The 23,699-nt window shown below is 44.6% G+C and overlaps 1 protein-coding gene across 1 annotated transcript in view; it reads left to right on the top strand.

The window, feature by feature from the left end:
• Window positions 1-1,793: 1,793 nt before the first annotated feature.
• Window positions 1,794-23,699, top strand: part of TTLL8 (tubulin tyrosine ligase like 8) — a gene marked incomplete at its 5' end in the record, with an annotated part of 50,589 nt that continues 28,683 nt past the window's right edge. The window contains 4 exons of the mRNA XM_074942382.1: window positions 1,794-1,884; window positions 12,503-12,570; window positions 13,923-14,051; window positions 19,853-19,967. Coding sequence (XP_074798483.1) covers window positions 1,794-1,884; window positions 12,503-12,570; window positions 13,923-14,051; window positions 19,853-19,967 — 403 coding nt within the window. The remainder of the gene's footprint in view (window positions 1,885-12,502; window positions 12,571-13,922; window positions 14,052-19,852; window positions 19,968-23,699) is intronic.

Consider the following 23,699-nt stretch of genomic DNA (forward strand, 5'->3'; position numbering starts at 1 on the left):
CTACTGAGATCAGTGTGATCACCCATGTGATGAACAGGATATGGCCCTATGATAAATAATCCAACAAGGATGCCACTTCTTTGAAAATGAAATGCAGAACAATTTAATACGTTTACTAGTAAATGAGGTTGAGGTCCATGAGCATCTTACATACCATGCATGTTAGTGTTCTCAGCACTCCAAGATGTAGTCATGAGAAATCCCAATGATTTTTCCTTATATGGTACACTGGGGGAGCTCTGGGGCCCAATCCCACAGTCCTTTCAGGATCTGATCCTGCACACTGATCCACGTGGGCAGGAAAAGAGGAAGGGTGATGCAGTGGTTAGGGTACTTGTCTATGATTTGAGAGGTCCAGATTCAATTCCCTGCTCCACCACAGACTTCGTATGACACCTTGGGCAAGTCACTTTGCCTCTCTGTTCCCATCTGTAAAATGGGGATAATAGCACTGGCCTACCTCACAGGGGTGTTATGAGTGTAAATATATTAAAGATTATAAGATGCTCTGGTGATGGGGGGCCAGATAAGTAGCTTAGATAAGTCCCTATGTGCATATGATGTTCCACTGACTTCAGGTGGCAATATGGATCAACTTGCAGGATAAGGGGCTTTAGTTTGTAAGCTTTTAGGTACATACTGATATGTTTATACAGTGCCTAGGCACATTGCGGGCACTATTAGAAATGAGTGAGCACTGCAAAAGATGGGCCTCTATTTCTATGTATTAATTGCTCCTTTGGTTACAGTTCCTGTTGCATGATAGCTTTATTTTCTTTATTTCCTTTTTTAGAGCTAAACCAGAGAATTGCAGAAGAGTTGCCTCTCTCCCCCAAACTGGACAAATATAAGCTGGCAAGATTTTTAGCTGACAAGGCAATCAGGGTATGTGTGTTGACAATAGATTTTAGTGGTTTGTTTTTCCATTTACGATACTGTTTTCTAACAATGATATTTTTCCTGGGGGCCAGCTGGAAGTTGATCACAATGAGCTAATAGTTTTTTTTAAGTTGTTAAACCCTGTTTTCTAAATGGTTTTTAAAACTGTGTTGGTATTTCTTAAAAAAAGCCTCCCTCTTGTTTAGACAGGGCTATAGTGCAGATAGCACTGTACAAAGACTGCCCCCGCGCCAGAGCTTTGTCAGTACACATCGTTCTCACACTGAACTACAATACATTTGCTCTTCTCTTACTGGAATTTGTTATTGCTGAGTTCTGCGGGGGTTTACAGGCTGAGGGGAACAAACCCTGCGACAGAGAATAGATATAGACATAAATCCATTTGACCTAGATAAGATGGTGATTTCATGCTGTAAAACATGTATGTCTGTCTGTCTATATGGCAAAATTTCATTTGTAACATTGCAGTTCACCTTCATTAATTTGGCTGTCCCAAAGTGACTGGGTGATATGTATTCCCACTGTGCTAACGAGCCATTTGTTACTGGAGGGAAATTGCTTAATACTATTGTGGAATAATCAGCGGGATTGCTTTCAGGACAAAGACTGTGTTCCTGTGTGTGTGGACAGCTCCTAACATGTTGTAGGTGCCACTGAAATCTAATGAATACATCTTCAGTGTTTCCCCTCTTGTTTTCAAAATGTAGTGCTCGCAACTTCAAAGGCATTGCACTAGTGTTGATGTAGACCTTACTTGTAAAAGATAAACCATAATATTTTTGCAGTGTCTGTGTTTTTCATTTAAAAGTATCTGCTTGCAATCTTAGGAAAAGAACCTTTTTTCCTTAAACTTCTACGAATTACTGGGTAGGGTCCACAGATGGTAAAAATGATGGGTGGAGAGAAAGCTTTCCATAAGAAATGACTTACAGGACAATAAAGATGACGAGTGTGATGCTGATTGTGAAGATGGTGGGAAGAATGGTAAAGTACCTAAATAGCTTTCTGCTTTTATGTCAAATGTCCTATCATGTTTTAAATGTTTGTAGTTCTCATAACAATAATCAACACAAAATGATCAGAACTAGTCATGCAGATTTTCACTTTCAGTCTCTGATTTTGAGAAAAGAAGAAAAGGGGTTTACAGGGGCTGTAATACTGAGGGCCAGATGAGCCTCTTGCTGGTAAGTAGGTTAAGTTTGCAGGTCTGGCTGTTAGGAAATAAATCTTCTTTTTCCTGTAACCTGAACATGTTATCTAGAGTCTCTGAAGGACAACAAACATGCGAGCCTACTATGCCAGTTTTTGATCATACAGAAAGAAATCCAGAGAGTAAAGCAGAAAAGCTGAGACTGGACTCTTCTATGACATGGATCTGTGTTTGACCTAAAGGGAGGGAAGTGCTACTTCCTTGCTAGTGATTCTAACCCCAGCACAAGCAAAATGAGGGGTCCCATTCTTTCAGCTTCAGGAACATTTGCTGTAATGTAAAGAGCATCCCTTCCTGCACACTCCAATTTGTATTACCGATGAACTCCTCTCCTCATTTGTTTCAATGAAGCCATTGTATGGATAATCACAACAATTGTGCTTGTACTCATTCTGATCCCCAATCCCTAGTTGTTAAGAGCATTTAGTAACACTTAAAGATGCCTATGTAGTTAAATAACTGGTAAGTAGAGGATTAATTTAATACAAGAAAGTTATTATAAAAGCATTCATATAGTAGTATTAGGCATCCTTCAGTCTCTAAAGACCATAGGTATGCGCTCCTGAGAGGTAAAGAATTTACTTAATTGGTTTTATGGCAGCCGTGGCTGTGGCTGAAGAGACCCACTCGAGAGAGACAATCTCTGCCATATCTATCACATTTAAAGATGATGTTTCGTCCCTTTTGGGCTCTGCCTTCTGTGAGCTCTTAGCTCTGCTAAGCTGAACCGCTCGTGACTCCAGAGACCTTTATTGAGCTCTTCTTTCCAAAGGCTGTGGTCCTGAGTGTGACCTTCCCAGTTATCCACATCCCTATCCATTTCTTTGAGGTCTCGCTTGCACACATCATTGAAACGCAATTTTAGGCACCCTTTGGCTCTTTTTCTAGATGTCAATTTGCCGTAGAGGATGTCCTTTGAGATGCGCCCATCATTCATTCGGCACACATGCCCAAGCCAGCAGTGGCATCTCTGAGGAGTGTTTGCATGCTGGGTATGCTGGCCTGCTTGAGCACCTCAGTGTTGGTGACTCTGTCCCTCCCAGAGATTCCAAAGATTCAACGAAGGCAACGCATATGAAAGCTGTTGAGCCTCTTTTCCTGATGACAGGTTTCAGAATGGTAGCCGTGTTAGTCTGTATCAGCAAAAACAACAAGGAGTCCTTGTGGCACCTTAGAGACTAACAAATGTATTTGGGCATAAGCTTTCGTGGGCTAGAACCCACTTCATCAGATGCATGGAGTGGAAAATACAGTAGCTGGTGTGTGTGTGTGTATAGTACATGAGAAGGTGGGAGTTGCCTTACCAAGTGGGGGGTCAGTCAAATGAGACAATTCAATTAACAGTAGAATATCAAGGGAGGAAAAATCACTTTTGTGGTGATAATGAGGGTGGCCCATTTCAAACAGTTGACAAGAAGGTGTGAGTAACAGTAGGGGGAAATTAGTATGGAGAAATTAGTTTTTGTAATGACCCATCCACTCCCAGTCTTTATTCAGGCCTAATTTGATGGTATCCAGTTTGCAAATTAATTCCAGTTCTGCAGTTTCACGTTGGAGTCTGGTTTTGAAGTTTTTTTTGTTGTTGTTGAAGAATTGCCACTTTTAAGTCTGTTATTGAGTGACCAGGGAGATTGAAGTGTTCTCCTACTGGTTTTTGAATGTTATAATTCCTGATGTCAGGTTTGTGTCCATTTATTCTTTTACATAGAGATGTCCAGTTTGGCCAATGTACATGACAGAGGGGCATTGCTAGCACATGATGGCACATATCACATTGGTAGATGTGCAGGTGAACGAGCGCCTGATGGTGTGGCTGATGTGGTTAGGTTCTATGATGGTGTCCCTTGAACAGATAAGCGGACAGAGTTGGCATCAGGGTTTATTGCAGGATTTGATTCCTGGGTTAGTGTTTTTGTTGTGTGGTGTGTAATTGCTAGTGTGTATTTGCTTCAGATTGGGGGGCTCTCTGTAAGCGAGGACTGGCCTGTCTCCCAAGGTCTGTGAGAGTAAGGGATCGTCCTTCAGGATAGGTTGTAGATCCTTGATGCGCTGGAAAGGTTTTAGTTGGGGGCTGTAGGTCACGGCTAGTGGCATTCTGTTACTTTTTTGTTGGGCTCGTCTTGTAGTAGGTGACCTCTGGGTACCCTTCTGGCTCTGTCAATCTGTTTTTTCACTTCAGCAGGTGGGTATTGTAGTTGTAAGAACGCTTGATAGAGATCCTGTAGGTGTTTGTCTCTGTCTGAAGGACTGGAGCAAATGCAGTTGTATTTTAGAGCTTGGCTGTAGACAATGGATCATGTGATGTGGTCTGGATGAAAGCTGGAGGCATGTAGGTAAGTATAGCGGCCAGTAGGTTTCCGGTATAGGGTGGTGATTATGTGACCATCGCTTATTAGTACTGTAGTGTCTAGGAAGTGGATCTCTTGTGTGGACTGGTCCAGGCTGAGGTGGATGGTGGGGTGGAAACTGTTGAAATCCTGGTGGAATTCCTCAAGGGCCTCCTTCCCATGGGTCCAGATGATGAAGATGTCATCAATGTAGCACAAGCAGAGGAGGGGCGTTACGGGACGAGAGCTAAGGAAGCGTTGTTCTAAGTCAGCCATAAAAATGTTGGCATACTGTGGGGCCATGCGGGTACCCACAGCTGTCCCGCTGATTTGAAGGTATAAATTGTCCCCAAATGTGAAATAGTTATGGGTGAGGACAAAGTCACAAAGTTCAGCCACCAGGTTTGCTGTCACATTATCGGGGATACTGTTCCTGACTGTTGTAGTCCATCTTTGTGTGGAATGTTGGTGTAGAGGGCTTCTACATCCATAGTGGCTAGGATGGTGTTTTCTGGAAGATCACCAAAGGTTTGTAGTTTCCTCAGGAAGTCAGTTGTGTTTTGAAGACAGCTGTGAGTGCTGGTAGCGTAGGGCCTGAGGAGAGAGCCTACATAGCCAGACAATCCTGCTGTTAGGGTGCCAATGCCTGAGATGATGGGGCATCCAGGATTCCCAGGTTTATGGATTTTGGGCTGTGATTCTAGGGGTGTGTCAGTGTAGATTTGTTCCTGTGCTTCTTCAGAGAGTTTCTTGAGCAGATGGTGTAGTTTCTTTTGGTAACCCTCAGTGGGATCAGAGGATAATGACTTGTAGATGTGGTGTTGGAGACCTGCCTAGCAGCCTCTTGTTCATATTCTGACCTATTCATGATGACGACAGCACCTCCTTTGTCAGCCTTTTTGATTATGATGTCAGAGTTGTTTCTGAGGCTGTGGATGGCGTTGTGTTCTGCATGGCTGAGGTTGTGGGGCAAGTGATGCTGCTTTTCCACAATTTCAGCCTGTGCATGTCGGCGGAAGCACTCTATGTAGAAGTCCAGTCTGTTGTTTCAACCTTCAGGAGGAGTCCACCCAGAATCCTTCTTTTTGTAGTGTTGGTAGGAAGCTTTCTGTGGGTTAGTGTGCTATTCAGTGGTGTGTTGGAAATATTCCTTGAGTCGGAGACATCGAAAATAGGATTCTAGGTCACTGCAGAACTGTGTTGTGTCTGTGGACGTGATGGGAGAGAAGGAGAGGCCCCGAGATAGGACAGACTCTTCTGCCAGGCTAAGAGTATAGCTGGATAGATTAACAATATTGTTGGGTGAGTTAAGGAAACCACTGTTATGGCCCCTTGTGGCATGTAGCAGTTTAGATAGTTTAATGTCGTTTTTCTTCTGTAGAGAAGCAAAGTGTGTGTTGTAAATGGCTTGTCTAGTTTTTGTAAAGTCGAGCCACGAGGAAGTTTGTGTGGAAGGTTGCTTTTTTATGAGAGTTTTATGAGTCACTTGCCCCATAACCTCAGCCATGCAGAACACAATGCCATCCACAGCCTCAGAAACAACTGTTTCATGTGAGAGGTTGGCTGCGATAGAGGCCTTCAGATATATGAACTTGTTCACCGTTTTGAGTTCATAGTGGTTGATTTTGATGAAGCGTGCTTCTTCAACTCCTTGGCACATTATGTTCATCTTTTTTAGGCTTCTCGTAAGCCTGAAGTCTTGGCAGGCTTTTGGAAAAACTGTCTGTGAGGTTTTGGAGATGGGCTTCTGTGTGAGTTGTCACGGCTGCATCATCAGCAAAGAGGAGGTGCTGATTGAGGGTCCCCCGTGTCTTGGTTTTAGATCTAAGTCTTGCAAGATAGAACAGGTTTCCATCAGGAAGCTTTTCATCTTGTCTACAAGTAGATTCCCTCAGTTGAGGAACCAAAAGCTGGTTCCAGTAGCAAGGAGAAGATGATCCCAAACAGAGTTGGGGCAAGTACACAGCCTTGCTTGACCCGGCTATGAATCTGGAAAGCCTCGGAGACTGAGCTGTCATATTGGACTGTCCCACACATGTTTTCATGGAAGAACCGAGTCATGCTTAAGAGCTTGTGGGGGACATCTAATCTTTTCTAGAAGTGCAGATAGTCCACTTCTACTGACAAGGTCAGAAGCCTTTGTTAGATCGATGAAGCCTATGTAAATGGGCTTTTTTTGTTCTCTGCATTTCTCTTGTAGTTTTCTCAGCAAAAGGTCACGCTGATAGTAGTAGATCTTTCAGTTCTGTTCTGAAGCTGTACTGTGATTCAGGATAGACGCTGCTGCAAGGGTCTGAAGTCTGTTCAGGATGACTCGGGCTGTCTTCTTTGAAATTGGACCCAAAGCTTTTTTGAGCCCATCATACATGTTTCTGATGTTGCCAGCGGGCTGGCAGGGCGGCCAGCAGAGAGGAATGATGGCTGGCAGGGTGGCCAGTGGAGAGGAACTGCGGCTGGCGAGTTCTCAGATGGTCGAGCAAGCAAGGTGCCTTTTTCCCTGAGTGGGAGGTGAACTCCCACAGATGCACCTCTTAACCCTTCGTCCTCACTGACCAAAGACAACCACTGTGAGTGGGGTATGGCGAGGGAGCAGAGAGGGGCACAGAAAAGGAACTTTTGGTTGTAGGACTCAAGAACACGAGGCAGAAGACACTGCCCCATGCACTCTGGGGTGGGTGTCCTGCTCACAGTTTTATGATTATGAATCCTGCTTGTGGCATTTTCCCTAATTAATGTCAGGTGACTTCCCTCCTTTCATTAAAAGTTTCTTTTCTACACTCAGACTCTGTGCTTGTGAGTGGGGAAGTATTGCCTCTCAGGTACCCAGGGATGGTGTGTAATTTTCCCAGGTTACTGGGTGGGGGCTTGAGCTGGTTCTGTGTTGTATTGTTGAAAAGGTATTGAACCCGGCCCTGGTTGCTACTGGCTCCACCTGGCAAAGGATTACATAAGGTTGGCATGCCTTGTGGTGATAAGATCCAGTTGGTGTCAGTGGCCAGATCAGGGATGTTTCCAAGATACTTTGTGTTGCGGCTTTGAGTGGAAGAATGAAGGTCGTAGTAGGAACAAAATTCTAGCACTCTCTGACCATTTCCATTTATCTTATCAGTTCTGTGTTGACCAAGACAGTTGGTCCATTTTCATGATCAGCTCCTCCCCTTGCGTTGAAACCACCTAGCAGGAGAACATATTCATGTTTTGGAATCCTGCTGATGGTGCTGTTCAACTGGTCATAGAATTGGTCCTTGATGTCCAATGATGAGGAGAGTGTTGGGGCATACACACTCACAAGGTTGACTGGGCCCTCAGATGTGAACAAGCGTGATGCCAAAATTCTTTCTGACCCATTTGTACGTGGCTCAATCTGTTGGATCATATTAAAGAAGTTCTGTATTAAAATCACAAATGAGTTTGATTTCCCCATAGTTTAAATTCCAGGGTATTACTAATTAAGAGGTCTCTTGGTTTTTAGTACTGTTTCTCTCCCTCTATGTGTGAAACTTGCAAGCTGCTAATTGTGTTAGTACATTCTAAGACAGAGTCTGTTCTCAAAGCAATTCACAGAGAGAGAGACTCAAAGCAATACTCTAACAACAGAAACAGCACCCAGAGATTCCCTGCCCTTTTGTTGTATTAACAATTGTGATTAAAATAGAGATAGAGGATGTATGTGGATGGATGCTTGGTGTGGATAATAACTGAATGATCAGGGAGGTGCCAGCCTAAGAATCCAGTGTCCATCGGCTGAAGAAGGCGTCAAGTGGAAATAACCAGAGGACCCCCGAAGGGCAGACTGGAATCAACCCAACAGCCTCAAGAATGGGAGAACCAAAGAACAAGATAACATCTGGCAGCATGGAGCCGTCAGGAATGTGCCATCTGCTGATTGATTCAGCAACAGCATGATGAAGCAATTCCCATAGACTGGCCTAGGAAGAAATTCCTATAAAAATAGACTCTAAAAAGTGAGAACTTTGGGGTCTGATTCTGCAAACCAACTTCCAGGAGCATCAGATGAGCATCTGACAAGGCCCTGCTCCCTCCTCATGTCCAGGCCACCTGGCCAGTGGCTTGGCATGAGCAACTCTAAGGCTGGTAACTATGATAACAACCTTGCAGAACCTGTGTGTGTATGAATGTGTGAATAAATATGAGATTGAATGGAATGTTATAGCTGTAACTAACTGCTTACTATGATTCTTTCTGTATTCACAATAAATGTGGTATTTTGCCTTTTTCCCTTTAATAAGATCCTGCTGGTTTTTAATTTATTGGTATAACAAATCATCCATAGAAGTGAGTTCTTGATGGCAAATCCCACTCCATGCTCTTGCGTTTCTTCAGCGTTTTTCCCCTGCCAGAAAAATGTGTAGTCTTTTTTCCCCTTAGAGATCAGCTTGATGGGAGCCATGTTTCTTGGAGGGATGCGATATCCACATTGTCGTTTCAGCTTGTCATTGATCGCAGCAGTTTTACATGCATCGTTGATTTGTTGAAGGTCCTCAGATAATCCAGTTGTCATGGTGCAAACATTCTAGCACCCTATCTTTAAGGATGTTTTCTTTCTTTTTCTTGATTTGCCTGATGCGTTGGTTACAGTCCACTTGTCAAGTTATAAAAGTCTAAGCTCCCAGCACCCATTGAAGGCAGACTGTGGCAGGACAACACCACAGTTGTTGTCTGGGTGCTGCCCAGTTTTTATGGTGGGCGGTTGTTATCCAGTGAAATACAATGATCTCTCCCACCAGCGGAGACAGCCCCTGGCGCTCAACTCTACGCCAGTCAAGTAAGAGCTTAGAACCGGTGACTACTGCCTCCCATGTTGTGTCGACACTTGAGGTGAAGCTGGAATATTTCTCCAAGGTGCAAGCCTGGGCAGATGATATGGAGGCCCTGAGTTGCCCATGCATCAGGACCCCCCTCTCGGCGTCACTGGTAAAATCCAGAGGAGAGGCAGAACCAATACATCTTGTACCCGATCCACTGCAGGAGTTGCCGGAAAGATACTAAAATATTAGTACCTGACAGTTTAGGGCCTCCACTCCTGATTTTCTGTCTGAGTTTGCTCTCCTAGCCTTACATTCTCCTGAATTCACCCACAAGGCAGTAGGGCTTTTCTGTCAGGGGTTGCTTCCTTAGCCTTATGCCCTCCTACAAGTCAGTGGGTTTGATGAGCCACAGGTAGTACCATCTACTCTCATTACTGTAGCAGGCATAGCCTGACCTGACATCATTAATCATATTATCATAGAATATCAGGGTTGGAAGGGACCTCAGGAGATCATCTAGTCCAACCCCCTGCATTTGTAGCACCTTTCTTCCAACAAACATAAAGCTATTTACAAATAATAATATACTAAGCCTCCTCACTGCTGGAGGCAGGTGAGCATAATTATTCCCATTATACAGTTGGGGAAACTGAGTCACATAGCAGTTAAGTGACTTCACAAGATGATAGGAACATAGAAATTATCAGACTAGATCAGGGCAGAGGTCCATTTAGCAAGTTATGCTGTCTGTAACAGTTTTCGTATCAGCTGCTTCAGAGGTAGGTATAAAATACTTCCTAATGGACAGTTAGGTTATAATATGTCTAGGGGGGAAGTTCATATTATAAACCCAAGCAGTTAGTAATGGTAAATAGTAACATAGCAAGTCAGTGATAGAGCCAGGAACAGAACCCAGGAATCTGTCTTTTGCTCTGGCCAACAGACAGTACTTTCTCTACATTAATATCTCAAGTAGGCCAATCGCAAACAACCAGTGAAGAGGCATGATTCCTGGCACAGAATATTATAAGTGGCACCAGTAATAGCACCAATAATTAAGGTTGCCCTTCACTTTCCATTATAAGGCCCTGTTTTCAGTTTGTAACTTTTCAAAACTTTAATTGTTTGGGCTGAAATTTTCCATGCCAGGTGTCTGCCTCAGGCTGCATTTTTGAAGGAGAGTTTCAGCTAAAATGATTAGGCCATTTCTGAGAACAAGGTTAGGGGAAACAATGGTTTTGCCCATCTTAAAAACATTCTGGTGACCTTTTCTTTGAGAAGGTCTAGCATCCCTATGGTTTGGGACAGAGACTTGAAATTTGGCAAGGTGGTGGCCTTTGTATCAGGGATGTGCCTTGTGCTGTCCCTATGAAAATCTGCCCATATCTGGCCAAGTTCCAACCCTTTGAAAAATTGCAGTTCTGACATGCTCAGGAGAGACTTCTTAGAGATGATGGGGAGACTGGGAGTAGTTGGTCAAGGAGACTGAGATCTGCGAGGAACAGTGGCGGGGGTAGGGTAGACAGATCCGATAGGGAGCTGTTGTGAATGGGGAGAATTGGAACTGGCTGGGCAAAGAAGCTTGAACAAGGAGCCACAGGAAGGTGGAGACTGAGATTGTATGAAGAACCCAGGGAGGAAAATTGGCACTGGGAGCCAGTGGGTTGTGTAGTGAATGAGTCTGTTGTCTGTAGGGCTCCTACCTCATTTTTTGTAGAAGTTGGAAGCTGTCTAATAAATGAGGCAGGAAACTGCAGGAAGAAATAGGATGGTCTCATGGTAAAGTCAATTTGAGGGTGCACTGGAGAACTGGATTCTATTCTTGTCTCAACCAGAGAGTTCCCATGTGATGCTGAGCAAGTCACCTCCACCCAACTTTTCACAGATGGTCACTAATTGTGTGTTCCTCATTTCTGAGTGCCCAACTTGATACACTGGTGTCGAACTTGCAAAGAAGTGCTGAGCACTCGGCTGTGGCTGAAGTCAGCGGGAGCTGTGCTATATAATGCTAAACACTCTGAAAAATCAGGTCTTAGGTGTCTGAAATTAGGCACCCAAAGTTAGTGGATACTTGTGACTTTAATTAATTTCTCTGTGCCTCAGTTCTCTATTGCTAAAATTGGAATAAATGGCCACGCTTGTGAAGGCCTTACACTCAACTTGATGGCATTTTTGTGTCTGTCTGTCTGAAATGTGATAATTTGTGAATGCCACTTCCAATCCCAAAATTGCAGGGAGTGTTCTAGGCATCAGTGGACAGAAACCTATTGATTTTGAGGAAAGTTAGAAAATGGAAAGAGGGAAAATGGGGGATACCTGGAGACCCTGCTATCTGGTTAGCACAACCACAGCTTCAGGCAGCTCTGCAGTTGTCTGGAGATCGAATAACTGGTTGATGGCTCCCATTAAAGTCTTCCAGTGTATCTGGAGGGGGGACGCTGGTATGGGTGGAGGGGACAATGTGGAACACTCAGAACCCATATCAGGGAGGAGATTGCAGGGAGAGGCAGGGAGTCCCTGACATAGAGGGAGATAGAAGGGTGGTACACAGGGAGCTTGTGGGGTGGAATAGAGGAATGCAAGAGCCCCAGCATGTAATAAATTCCACCCACAAAAGTTAGAAAGTGTGCAAGTGCAATCCTCTAGGAATATCCGCTCATCTCACTGGAGTGTTGTGAAAATAAAGTAATGTTTGTGAGGCAGTCAGATGCTATAGCGATGAGTACTGTAGAAAAGCCCACAAGGAAATAGATAATTCTGGCTTCAGAGCAGGATTTGAGTAGCATGCAGTACAGATAGCATGGAGTCACTTAACAATGAGGATAAAACAAAATATTGTATAGCTGCTCAGTTTGTGAGCACCATCTAACCTGGTTCTCTGGAAAAAATAGTATGTTATCATGTAATTAAAGACTGCATCGTAATGCATATGCACAATGGGCAGAATTAGGGTTGCATGGGCAGCCTTAATGCTGGCATTTCCTAACTTTTTAGTGTTTGATTTTGCAAACTTAATGTTCTTTTTACATGGTTTTGTGTGTAATATTCATATTTATTGAAGAAAAAATTAATTTATGGTTGCTAATGTTCTCAGCCTACAGGTCGTGGGAGATCAAATAAATGTAGAGCGTCTTTTATAGGGCACATAGCTCCTCTCACAAAATCTGTCTGGGACTGGGGGCTCTTGTCTACCGCTAGCACTCTGTAGATGTAACTCCCTATTGCTCAGAACTTCTGTGGGCTTTAAAACAATATATTTATCTATGTTGTATTATTGTTACATGATTTTTTTAAAGGCAAAAGAAGTGTCTTGTGTGAAGAAGTTTCTGGCCTTGACAGTTCAGATGACATTCATGATGTAATGGTAGGATTACATATGTACTTATTGTTTTTCTTGAAGTATATTTTAAAAAATATGTGTAAGATAAGTTTTTTTTTATTTTTTTGTCTCATTTAATTCACTTCCTTTTACTGTCCAGCCACAGTGGGCCAATTTCTGCCTGGATTCAATGGAGTTACGCAAGGCAAAAATTTGCCCGCTGGATAGCGGAAGGAAATGCCAGCTAAAGTGCATCTACAGTAGGAAGAATTTGGCCCAGTAACAGCATGGGATGTATTTTTGGTCTAGCAGATTGGTATGCAGTGCCCATCAAATGTATATGCAGCCCCTACTGAAGTAATTTATATTTTATTGTACATCAAATTAACTGTGCACTGGCCAGTCTATTAATGGATTACCAAATCTGTGGTCTTGCCATTCAGGGAAGTTGCTTGACTGATTTATTAGTTAATCATTTAGTTAATCATTTGCATTTACACACCACACATACCAACAACTTATTGCATGTACTTAATCCAGTAGCATACCGAGTGAAGCCACTGGCAGTTGTTCCTTTGACTGAAGTAGGAAGATGGCCCCATGGGGCTTACGAAAGAATCTTATACTTGTCAGGGTATTATTTGCCATCTAGTTTAGTCACTTGTAACTCACTGATACTGTACAACCAACATTTCATTAAGTTTATCCTAGTCCAGAAGAGAGCACATATTTGATAGGTTATGTGGCCATTACTACCTCCTCATACAAAGCTTTACCAAGTTATTTTGGCCATCTATTGTGTTGCACTTTCACTGATCATATAGTTCTGGAAGACAAGGATGACTGTCTCTACAGCAGCTCACATATGTCTCTGTGTGAATGGATGCTCAAGATATTAGTGATGCTACCCTGTGAACAAATGAGCAGTCTAGAAAATCACACCATGAGCCAGTCAGTCACCTGATTAAAAAAATGGGGCTTGAGCAGATGACACGAGAGCCTCCAAAGCAACTGTCATTTTTACTATTTTCTTTGGGACTGGGAGTTTCTCAAAAATATATACATATGTCCTGGAGCCTTAACATTCCACTGGTCCTGCAGGCAGAAGAGCATACGTGCATACACACATCAAGAAGCCCTTATTTGTTATTCAGAGGAATTCACTTTGGAAATGCTCTAAGGAGCAGATAGAATTAAAAGGCTCTGTGACTGTACATGTTCTCCCAACTAAGTTATCACAGCTATGCCAATGCACAGCTTCCTGTGCCCACAAAGTGAAGTCGTGGGTATAACTTTGATATACTGCAGAAAATGAGCAGTTGGTATTGGATATATTAATAAAACTTTCCTTGATCTTAAATCTGTGGAATCATAATACAGGGTCTTTTTTGTGCCAGTCTAGGATGGTAAGAAATGAAGAGACATCCTTTTTTTGGACTATAAAAAAGGATGCAATTAATTACCATAACCTACATTGTGATCAGATGCTGAATCATTATGCAAAAACTGGCTCCTTTACAACTAAAGTAAGTAGATAGTTAAAATCACTTGGCCTTTGGTGCTGTTCCCACAGTGCACATGGGGAACATTATTGGTATTAGGTTTCATGAACAGATTATACAAGGTGAAGGGTTAGTGTGTTAGTGGGTTTTTTAAATTTATTTCCATATTAATGTGACCAACAGTAACTGATATAAGAAGTCAAAGCTAAAGACTTTACATATATGGGAGCAAATTCATCCCAGGTTATTCAGGAGGATGAATTTGTTTTTCTATTGATATGTAACCAGAGGGGCATGGTGGATTTTTTTTGAAATTCTAAAGGAACAATATCCATGTTCTCAGCTCTAAATGTGAGAGTCCCCAACTTGGCAATCAGATCCACATGTGTAGACCCTTGCACCCATGTGAAGCCCTGTTGATTTCATTGGTGTTCTATGTGGCATACGAGACTCTGTCTGTGTGGATCCTACTGTAGAGCCCGAGTGAGCTGTATGGTTTGTGTGCTTGCTAAGTATATTGAATGATAGTGAGATTTTCGATTGCTGATTGATTTTTGTAGGTGGTGGTGGGGAAGGGTTGAGGGAAAGCTAGTTATTAGCTACTATGTATTATTTGTTTTTGTGATCTTATGTCAAAAGCACCTAGGGCTTTTAAGATAGGTGTGGTACCGTTTTGTTATATTAATATTTTTAGCATCTAAATAGATTGTTGTGCTATAATTAATATAATTCCCAATCTGTTTAAATTAGTGAATTAAACCCCAATGAAAGGCTTTGCTGTTCTTTTTCGAGTGCTTCCTCATGTCCATTCCATGCTAGGTGTGTGTGCGCCACACGCACAGTTGCTGGAGATTTTCCCTTTGGTGGTATCCATTGGGCCGGCTCTAGCGCCCTCTGGTGTTACACACATGCATCAGTATAAGGGGTGCCGCTGGCCCTGTGCCCTCTCAGTTCCTTCTGTGACAGTTGCTGGAATGACCCTTCTTGCTGTAGCAAGGCTTCTTTCCCTGTGGTTTGGACTTTCTCTGTTCATATTTTGTATAGTTATTGTAGTTAGTATATATAGTTCTTAGATGGAGTTAGAATGGTGTTAGTAGTTGACTCTGTCATTGAGGGACTTTTTGCCCCATGGGCTTGGCATGCCCCAGTCCCTGGGCTTCAAGCCGTGCGCCCCATGAGGCAAGCCGATGCCAGTGAGAGACCGGCACTCTAGCTATCTAATGTGTCTGGGCAAGTCTGCTGTTAAAGAGAAGCGCCAGATCTGCAGGGTCTTCAGACCTCACACGAGAAAGGATAGGGATATTTGGCTGAAGGCCATTCTTATGGAGGAGGCCCTGAGGCCAGCCTCAGAGTTCAGCCATGCTAAATCAGTGCCAAGCACCTTGACATCCATGTAGAGTGCTTCCCTGGCACCGTGTTCTTCCCAGCACTGCTCTCCATTCTCGGTGCCGAAGAAGAGGCATAAAAACAATGCACCGAGAGGGCATTCTCCAGTACAGAAGAGGGACAAGCGGGGAGTGCCTAGCGTAGTGAGACCCATATTGGGCCACTCATCCTCCCTGAGCCTCTGACTGCGCCGCTGACTCTGCCTAGATAGCTGAGTCCGATACAGGATCCACCACTGACTTCCCCAGAGCAGCCATGGGGTCAGGTGTCTGCTGGCCCCTTTGAACCCAGGAGGCTTTCCAGGTGGCAAAGGGCCTTCTGTCCCTTCCGATCCCACCGATCTCTCAACTCCCCTCATCAGCCAAGGCAACAGGGAGCAAGGTGCGGTGAGCTCCACCATGGCACTGACCACTGCAGCGCCATCCAGGGGCAAGCCCTCCATGGTCCCGATGCAGCGGTCCCCAGTTCCCTGGTATCGCAGAAGCAGGTACTGCACTGCCATGATCTTCAGGGGAAGATTCCTCTTCAGAGTCAGAAGTGGAATCCTTTGCTCCACCCAAAACCTACCGGTACCCAGCCTACACACCAGACTACTGTACCAGCCCTTCTGCCAGTGCCTGGCCACCAGGCCACTGGCCGATGTGTGGCAGTACTGGAGTCCTTGGGGGTTTCCCCTGTCACCTGGCCCCCCCCTTACCATTGTTCATACTCAGTGATGTCAGAAAGGTGAGCTATCGTCTCTTCCCATCCAGCACCAGACCCTAATTCTGGTACTGACCTCAGTGCCGATGTCCAAGAAATGGCCCCAAAGGACGTGGTGGAAGTAGAGGACGAGGGAGCGCCACCTCTGGCTCAGGCCTCCTCCTCATCATCCCGGACAAGGCGGTTGCAGGCCCTAGTAACCTGCTCCCTCAGGATGACTTCAGGGCCCACCAAGAGCTTCTGAAAAGGTGAACTGCGAACTTGGGCTTGGAAGTTGAGGAGCTTAAGGAGTCAGCACACAGCTGCAGCCTAATCGACATCCTGGCTGCAGCTCCTCCCTTCAGAGTGGCCTTGCCTGTTAACGAAGTGGTGATGGGCCTCATCAGAACACTGTAGTAGACTCCTTCTCTGCCCCCCCACACATAAAAAAGGGCAGAGAAGAAATACTATGTCCCAGCCAGTGGGTTTGAGTAGTTTTACTCACACTCCTATTGCTGGGGTCCCTGGTAGTGTTGGCGACGAATGAGTGGGACAGAAAGGGACAGTCGAATGCTATCCCAAAAATAAAAAGGCCAAGAGACAGGACTTGTTTGGACATAAGGTTTATTTGATGGGCAGTCTCCAGTTACGTATCTCCAACTAGCAGGTTCTGCTGGGGAGATACGATTTTAATCTGTGGGACTCGTTGTCCAAATTTAAGAATTCCCTGCCGCAGTAGTCAAGACAGGAGTTCCTGGCCATCTTAGAGGAGGGTAAGACTGTGGCCAGGACCTCCCTCCAGCTGACTCTGGATGCAGCCGACTCAGCAGCCAGGACTATGGCATTGGCAGCCACCATGAGGTGCTGTTCGTGGCTCCATTCCTCTGGCCTCCATCACGAAGTTCAGCAATCCATCCAGGACTCCCCCTTGGAGGGCACCTCCCTGTTCTCGGAACAGATGAACTCGAAGCTTCAGGGACTCAAGGGCCACTCTTTGTTTCTTGGGCCTTTACACGGTTCCAGCTTTCAGGAAGCACTTTAGGCCTCAGCAGCCACCCCCCTTCCCGCCCCCAGGTTCCTGGTGTCTTCCAGGCAGGAGCCCTACAAAAGAAAAGAGAAGGGTTTTAAGCAACGCCAACCCCCGCCTCCTACCTCAGCTTCCCAGTCAGGCTCTCATAGATATCCTGGAAGGGCCTGGCAGGCTTTTGAAGGTCTGTCCAAGGGCAATATACCAGTCTCGACACCAGATCCATCCCTCCCCTTTGTTTTTGGACCGCCTGTCGCCCTTCAGCCCAGCGTAGTTATATATAACATCGGACCATTGGGTACTGAGTACAGTAACAATTGCTTACACCCTCCAATTTTCATTCACCCCTCCCTCCAACCCTCCACCCCTGTCCCTCTTCAGGGACCCTTCTCATGAGCAGTTTCTTGTCCAGGAGGTGCAAGCCCTCCTACGTGTGGGGCCATAGAGGAAGTTCTTTGAGACTTGAGAGGGAAGGGGTTTTATTCACGATATTTCTTAATCCTGAAGGCCAAGGGTGGTCTACGGCCCATCCTGGACCTGCGTCGTCTCAACAAATATCTCAAGAAACTGAGGTTCCACCTGCCCTCCCTGGCCTCCATCATTTCCTCCTGAGGTCCAGGAGACTGGTATGCCGCCCTCGACTTAAAGAATGCTTATTTCCAAATCTCTGTCTTCCATGGGAACAGAAGATTTCTCAGGTTTGTAGTGGGTCAACGCTTCTACCAATTCACCACTCTTCCCTTCGGCCTGTTGGCTGCCTCACGGGTCTTCACAAAGTGCATGGTGGTGGTAGCGGCCTTCCTCAGGCATCAAAGCATACAAGTCTACCCATACTTCGACAACTGGCTGATCAAAGGTCAGTTGCAGGCTTAGGTGCAACCCAGCATCAGTACAGTCTGAGCCACCTTCCAGGTGCTGGGTCTGTTGATAAACAAGCAGAAGTCAACCCTTGTTCTGGTTCAGAGAATAGAATTTATCAGGGGAGTGCTTGAATTGACCCAGGCCAAAGCCTCCCTACCAGAAGCCCGATTCCGAGCTATGTTGGACCTGATTTCCAACGTCATGATCCACCCAGTAATGACTGCTTGGGTCTGCCTCAAACTAATTGTGACACATGGTGGCATGTACCTACGTGGTGCAGTTCGCAAGGCTACACCTCAAACCCCTCCAGATGTGGCTGGCGTCCGTCTCCTTCCCAAGCAGACACCATCTGGACTCAATACTCGCGATTCTGCCTCTGGTCCTCACTTGGCTGACCTGGTGGAGAGACCCAGGATCTGTAATTGAAGGGATACCCTTTGCTGACCCTGAACCATTGATAAGCCTAGTCTCAGATGCATCAGACCTGGGGTGGGGAGCCCACCACAGCAATCTCAGGACCTCTGGTCCCAGGAAGAACTCTCCCTGCATATAAATGTCAGGGAACTCAGGGCAGTACGCTTGGCTTGCCAGGTGTTCCTTCCCCAGATCTTAAGCAAAGTGGTGCAGGTCCTGATGGACAACACTGCATCAACGTTTTACATCAACAAGGAGGGAGGGGCTCAATCTTCAGCCCTGTGCCAAGAGGCCCTCCAGCTGTGGGACTTCTGCATGAAACACGCCATTCACCTTGAGGTGTCACATCTCCTGGGAGCCTGAAACACACTGGCGGATTGCCTCAGCAGATCCTTTTCCTCTCGCCACAAGTGGTCTCTTCACCCGGAGGTCGTCAGTGTCATCTTCCAGAGGTGGGGGCCTCCCCAGAGGGACCTGTTCGCCACCAGACAGAACAGGAAATACCATCAGTTCTGTTTGCTGCACAGGCACAGCATGGGCTCCCTCTCCGTTGCCTTCCTGCTCTTGTGGGCAGACCACCTACTGTACGCCTTCCCACTCGTTCTCTTGGGTCACAGTTGCACTACCCAGCAAAGAGCTGTTCATGTGGCAATAGTAGGGGACGAAAGAGGAGGCTAGATAGGGAGAGGTAGATTTTGAGGGGTTAGCTATAGTTTTTAAAGTTCTAACTGGCTTGGGACTTGGTTACTTGAGAAACAGCTTCCCACCCTGTGCCATACTGCTACACTTACAACCAGCAAAGGTGCTAGAGCTTTGAGCTCCCTTTTTCTTTAAGGGTAGGTGGGGGGCCAGATGTTCTCCATAAAGGACCCTCAGCTCTCAAACTTGCCTCCTTAATTTATCAGAGCTCAGATCTGTTGACCTTCCTGTCAGGCAGGAAAGCTTGCTTTTCCGTCCAGGCATTTAGGCTCCAGTTCAGCAAGATACTTAAACGCATGCTTAAGTCCACCTCCGTTAAGGAAAGCAGTTAAGTATGTGCTTAAATTTTAAGCAGATGCTTAAATACCATTAAAGTATTGGACATAAGTACTTGTTTAACATTACCCAAGCGCTTAAGTGCTTTCCTGATTGGAATGGTTTGCTGGGCCTCAAGGTGGGGTTCATTTGAGGGAGAAGAGTATTTATTATTAGGATCAGGAGGGCATGGTGGGGATAGCTATGTATCTGTAATGGAGTGAGCAACCTATTATTTGTTATGTTGAAGGATGATGTGTGGTTGCAAATGTTAACTGCAATGCAGGATGAGCACCTGTTAATGGAATTACCTCCCTTTATAAACAGAAGGAATAAATACACAATTTTCAATAGAGGCCAAGACGGTGCTATCTGTCCTCTCTATCAGTGTATCAGAGAGAATGCCAAACCATCATCTGATCTCTTCCTTATTTTCTTTAAGATTGGACTTTGTTTGAATCTGAGAAATTTGCCATGGTATGTTCCAGCAAATCCAAATACCTTTTTCCCCCGCTGCTATGGTATTTGCATGGATGATGAGAAACATGATTTTATAGGTAAGTCATTTGAGTAGCTTCCATGTTCAGTCTCAAGCATTTCTCTATACTGATAACTTGATCTTGAAAGCAAATGTCTAAGCAGTGTGGCCTGGATCCAGCAAACCACTTAAGTACACGCTACAGTACTTTAAACATGTCAGGAGTCCAACTGAAGTCGATAGGACAACTCACATGCTTCAAGTTGAAACTTGTGCTTGTGTTTTGCTGGATCAGAGCTAGAGTATTCAGTACCTGGCAGTACTGAGTCCAAACAGAGCCAAATTCTGCCTGCAGATTACTCCCACTCAGGTCCCAAAGAGCCTCACAGCTTGTCTGAGCGAAACATCCTTGCTGAGTAGTTTTAGTTCATACATATTTTCAAATTAAGGGCTAGTGTCATGCACTAACTGGCCCATGTGGACCCTGCTGGCACGTTCCTTAGTGTATATTAATGGTGGTACTGTTAGAGAAAGGACCACTCTAAATGCAGACTAGGGAACTTTTAGTGCACTTCAGCAGTGTCCACACAGGCGAGTTAGTGTACAGCACCCTATTGCGCACTAGAATTTACACCCTTGGAGTGCAAACTAAAGCACAGTATAGACAAGCCTTTAGTTTGAAAATATGTATGAACTAAAACTACTCTGCTCCCAGTTACACTGATATAAATGCAGTATAGCCGCACTATTCGATAATAGGAGGAACGCAAGGATTTTTACCCTAAGTGCCACAAGTCCTCCTTTTCTTTTTGCGAATACAGACTAACACGGCTGTTACTCTGAAACCAATTTATTCCCTGAATCTTTCAGAAACCTGAAGTAGATCAATTAATCATTCTTCTGTCAGGTTTTCGCAATTAAGACATAATTTTCATAGCTGAGGAGTTCTGCCCAAAAGCAATTTTTAAACCTTCCTGCTGCATGAAAGAAGAGGATTAATGAAATAATTTCTTTGTTGCTTTTTAAATTGAGCTTCTGTTAATGAAATTCAAACTAATTTATCACCTAAATCTAATACTGCTAGAATTTTTTTTAAAGTCTTTTAGAGATGTGTGGGTTAGTGTCAGGTCAAGTTTATGAGCTGTTTGTTTGAAAACAGGAAAATATCTACTGTTTTGTGAAGGTTCATCATTCTTTCTTCACTCCACTGAAAATTTTATGTTGCATGACTACAATACAAATTGAAAACAAAGTGTCTACAAATTTTCAAGGCATCAGAAACACCCTGCAGTCGTTATAAACTGCTCTTGAGAGCCAAATATTTCAAGCATTATAAATAAGTGATATAACAAAAACTGTATTTTCGTTTAATGCTATGAAGTAAATTTAAAGTGGTGGTATATTACAGAGTGATCTAAAAGGGATCTCAATACTTGACTATGACTATGGAATGTACAGGGCAGCTGGGAGGAGGTGGAAGGATTTAAAGGTGACTCTTGTGCTCCCCACTTCCAGGGCCTGGCCTGAAGGCTGCTTTATTATATTTGCTACCAATTGCCCAAAGCGACTGGTAAAACAGTTGGTGTTCATGAAATCCTTGGCCATAGCCAACCACAACTATATACCACCATAGGATTCCTGAAAACTGGGGTGATCTAAGGGCAGATATTTTGGATTGAAATCGGCTTTGCATTGGTGGTGCAGTATAAAGTGGTCACAGTGCATGGAAGAATCTGAGTTAGGATGTTCATATGACCAGTGATGAGCTGCCAAAATCTGAAGAACCGGTTCCTTCACTCGCTCCGGGTTTTCGGTGGCACTGAAGGACCCACCGCCAAAGACCTGGAGCGAGTGAAGGACCCGCCACCGAAGACCCGGAGCGCCACCAGTAATTAAAAAGGGATTTTCAGCCAGGGGAGCCTCCCCAGCCGGGAGCTCAGGCAGGCCGGACAGGATGCTCTTGCGGGCCAGATGTGGCCCGCGGGCCGGAGTTTGCCCACCCCTTTAACAACCAGTTCTAAGCCGGCTTCAAAATTTAACAACCAGTTCGCGCGAACCGGCTCCAGCTCACCACTACATATGACCTGTTCTTTTTACAGAAAATAATTTTGGTGTGGAGTAATGAGTCATTTCATTGAATGTATTACTTCAAAGGCAAAGTTCCTGCTCTGTTAATTTTTAATGCCAAGCCTCTTAAAATAGATGACATTATACAATACAACATAGAAAGAACAGTAAATGTATGTATTTGAGCATATATTTTGTATATGCAAATGTGTAAAACCACAAATTATCAAGAACATTTTTATAGTGAGTTTTCAGACTTTCAGGATGCATTTTAAAATTTGATGGTAATATTCTACCATCTTTTAATGAGCTATTTCAGATGGATGAAAGGTGGTTGATACTGTGATGGGCAAACTTCATAAGATTTTGATGTGTGGTTAGGTTCAGTTCAGATAAAATCCACAAAATCTAGGTGTTAGTGTAAGTTTATCTGAACTTTCCAAGCCCTGCCCACACAAACCACATTCTTCAGTACACACACAGCCTCCTGACCACTACTGGTCCTGGCTTTCTTTTGCCTCATTATAGGTTGTCTTTGTAGAAGAGGTCTGACAGTCTTCTACTCCGTCTTCTCTTTACATGGCAAACAGGCAGTAGACTACTTTCAGGTTTATTAAGGGGATTAGCCAGTCTCATTATTTCTCTTTGAAGGGACTGCAACTTGGTTCTTTCACCCCTATGGGGTATTCTGGGACAATGCAGCTATTTCGTTGTTCCCTGGGATTTCATTGGGGTCAGTCAGATGTCCCGCTGGATCCTCTGTTTGAGGGCTGACCACGTGACTTGCTACCCCCTCAAATTCCTGGTGCTGACAATCTTCTGTGGGCTGGCAGCTTGACAAAACCCATCCTATTTTTCTTTAAGTAGTACCCAGAAATATTTTGCTGGTCACATGCTGCTGTCCCTTTCAACTCTATAGTGCTGGGTGAGGGGGACACTTTATAGTCCAATAAATGACAGAATGAGGATTTCTAAATAGCACATTGTATGCTGTGGATGCAGCTATGATGGGTTCCCCCCGGGGTGCCACATGGAACTGGGTACCACTGAGGCTTCTGACCCACAAGCCTGGGCTCCCTCTCACACTGTACTGTTGTGACAACCTGCAAAGCCCTCCAGCCTGCACTTTCACTAGCATTCACACAGGTAGGGACACACCCAGCTGAAGTTACACAGAGGCTCTCAAACTACTAGCTTCCCAGCCTAGGACCCCAGAGCAGTACTGTCCTGCCCTGGTCAAATCTGGCCAGTATATGCATTTAAATCCCAGTGCCTCTCCCTCAATGTGAGGAGAACAATGCCCACTTATGGTAACCAAGCAGAGATTTTCTCCAGCCACTCCAGTCAAAGATCACTGATTTAGATTAAAACGTAAAATAAATGTATTCATTACAAAAGATAGATTTTAAGTGATAGCAAACAATCGAAGCAGATTATCTAGCAAATAAACAAAAACGCAACCTAAGCTTGATATACTAGACAGACTGGATATGAATAGCAGATTTTCACCCAAACTGATGGTACAGGCAGACTTGTAGCTCTTTAGGCACAAGCTGCATTAGCTGTACAGCTTGGATTTCTCAGGCCTTCATACATAGACTTGAAATCCCTTTAGCCTGGGTCCAGCACTTCCCACAGTTCAGTCTTTGTTCCTCAGGTGTTTCCAGGAGTCTTCTTGTGTTGGGAGTGAAGCACTACAGATGATGTCACTCCCTGCCTTATATAGCTTTAGCATATGGCGGGA

This window comes from Natator depressus, chromosome 1 (assembly GCF_965152275.1).
Source record: "Natator depressus isolate rNatDep1 chromosome 1, rNatDep2.hap1, whole genome shotgun sequence".
Taxonomy (NCBI): Eukaryota; Metazoa; Chordata; order Testudines; family Cheloniidae; genus Natator; species Natator depressus.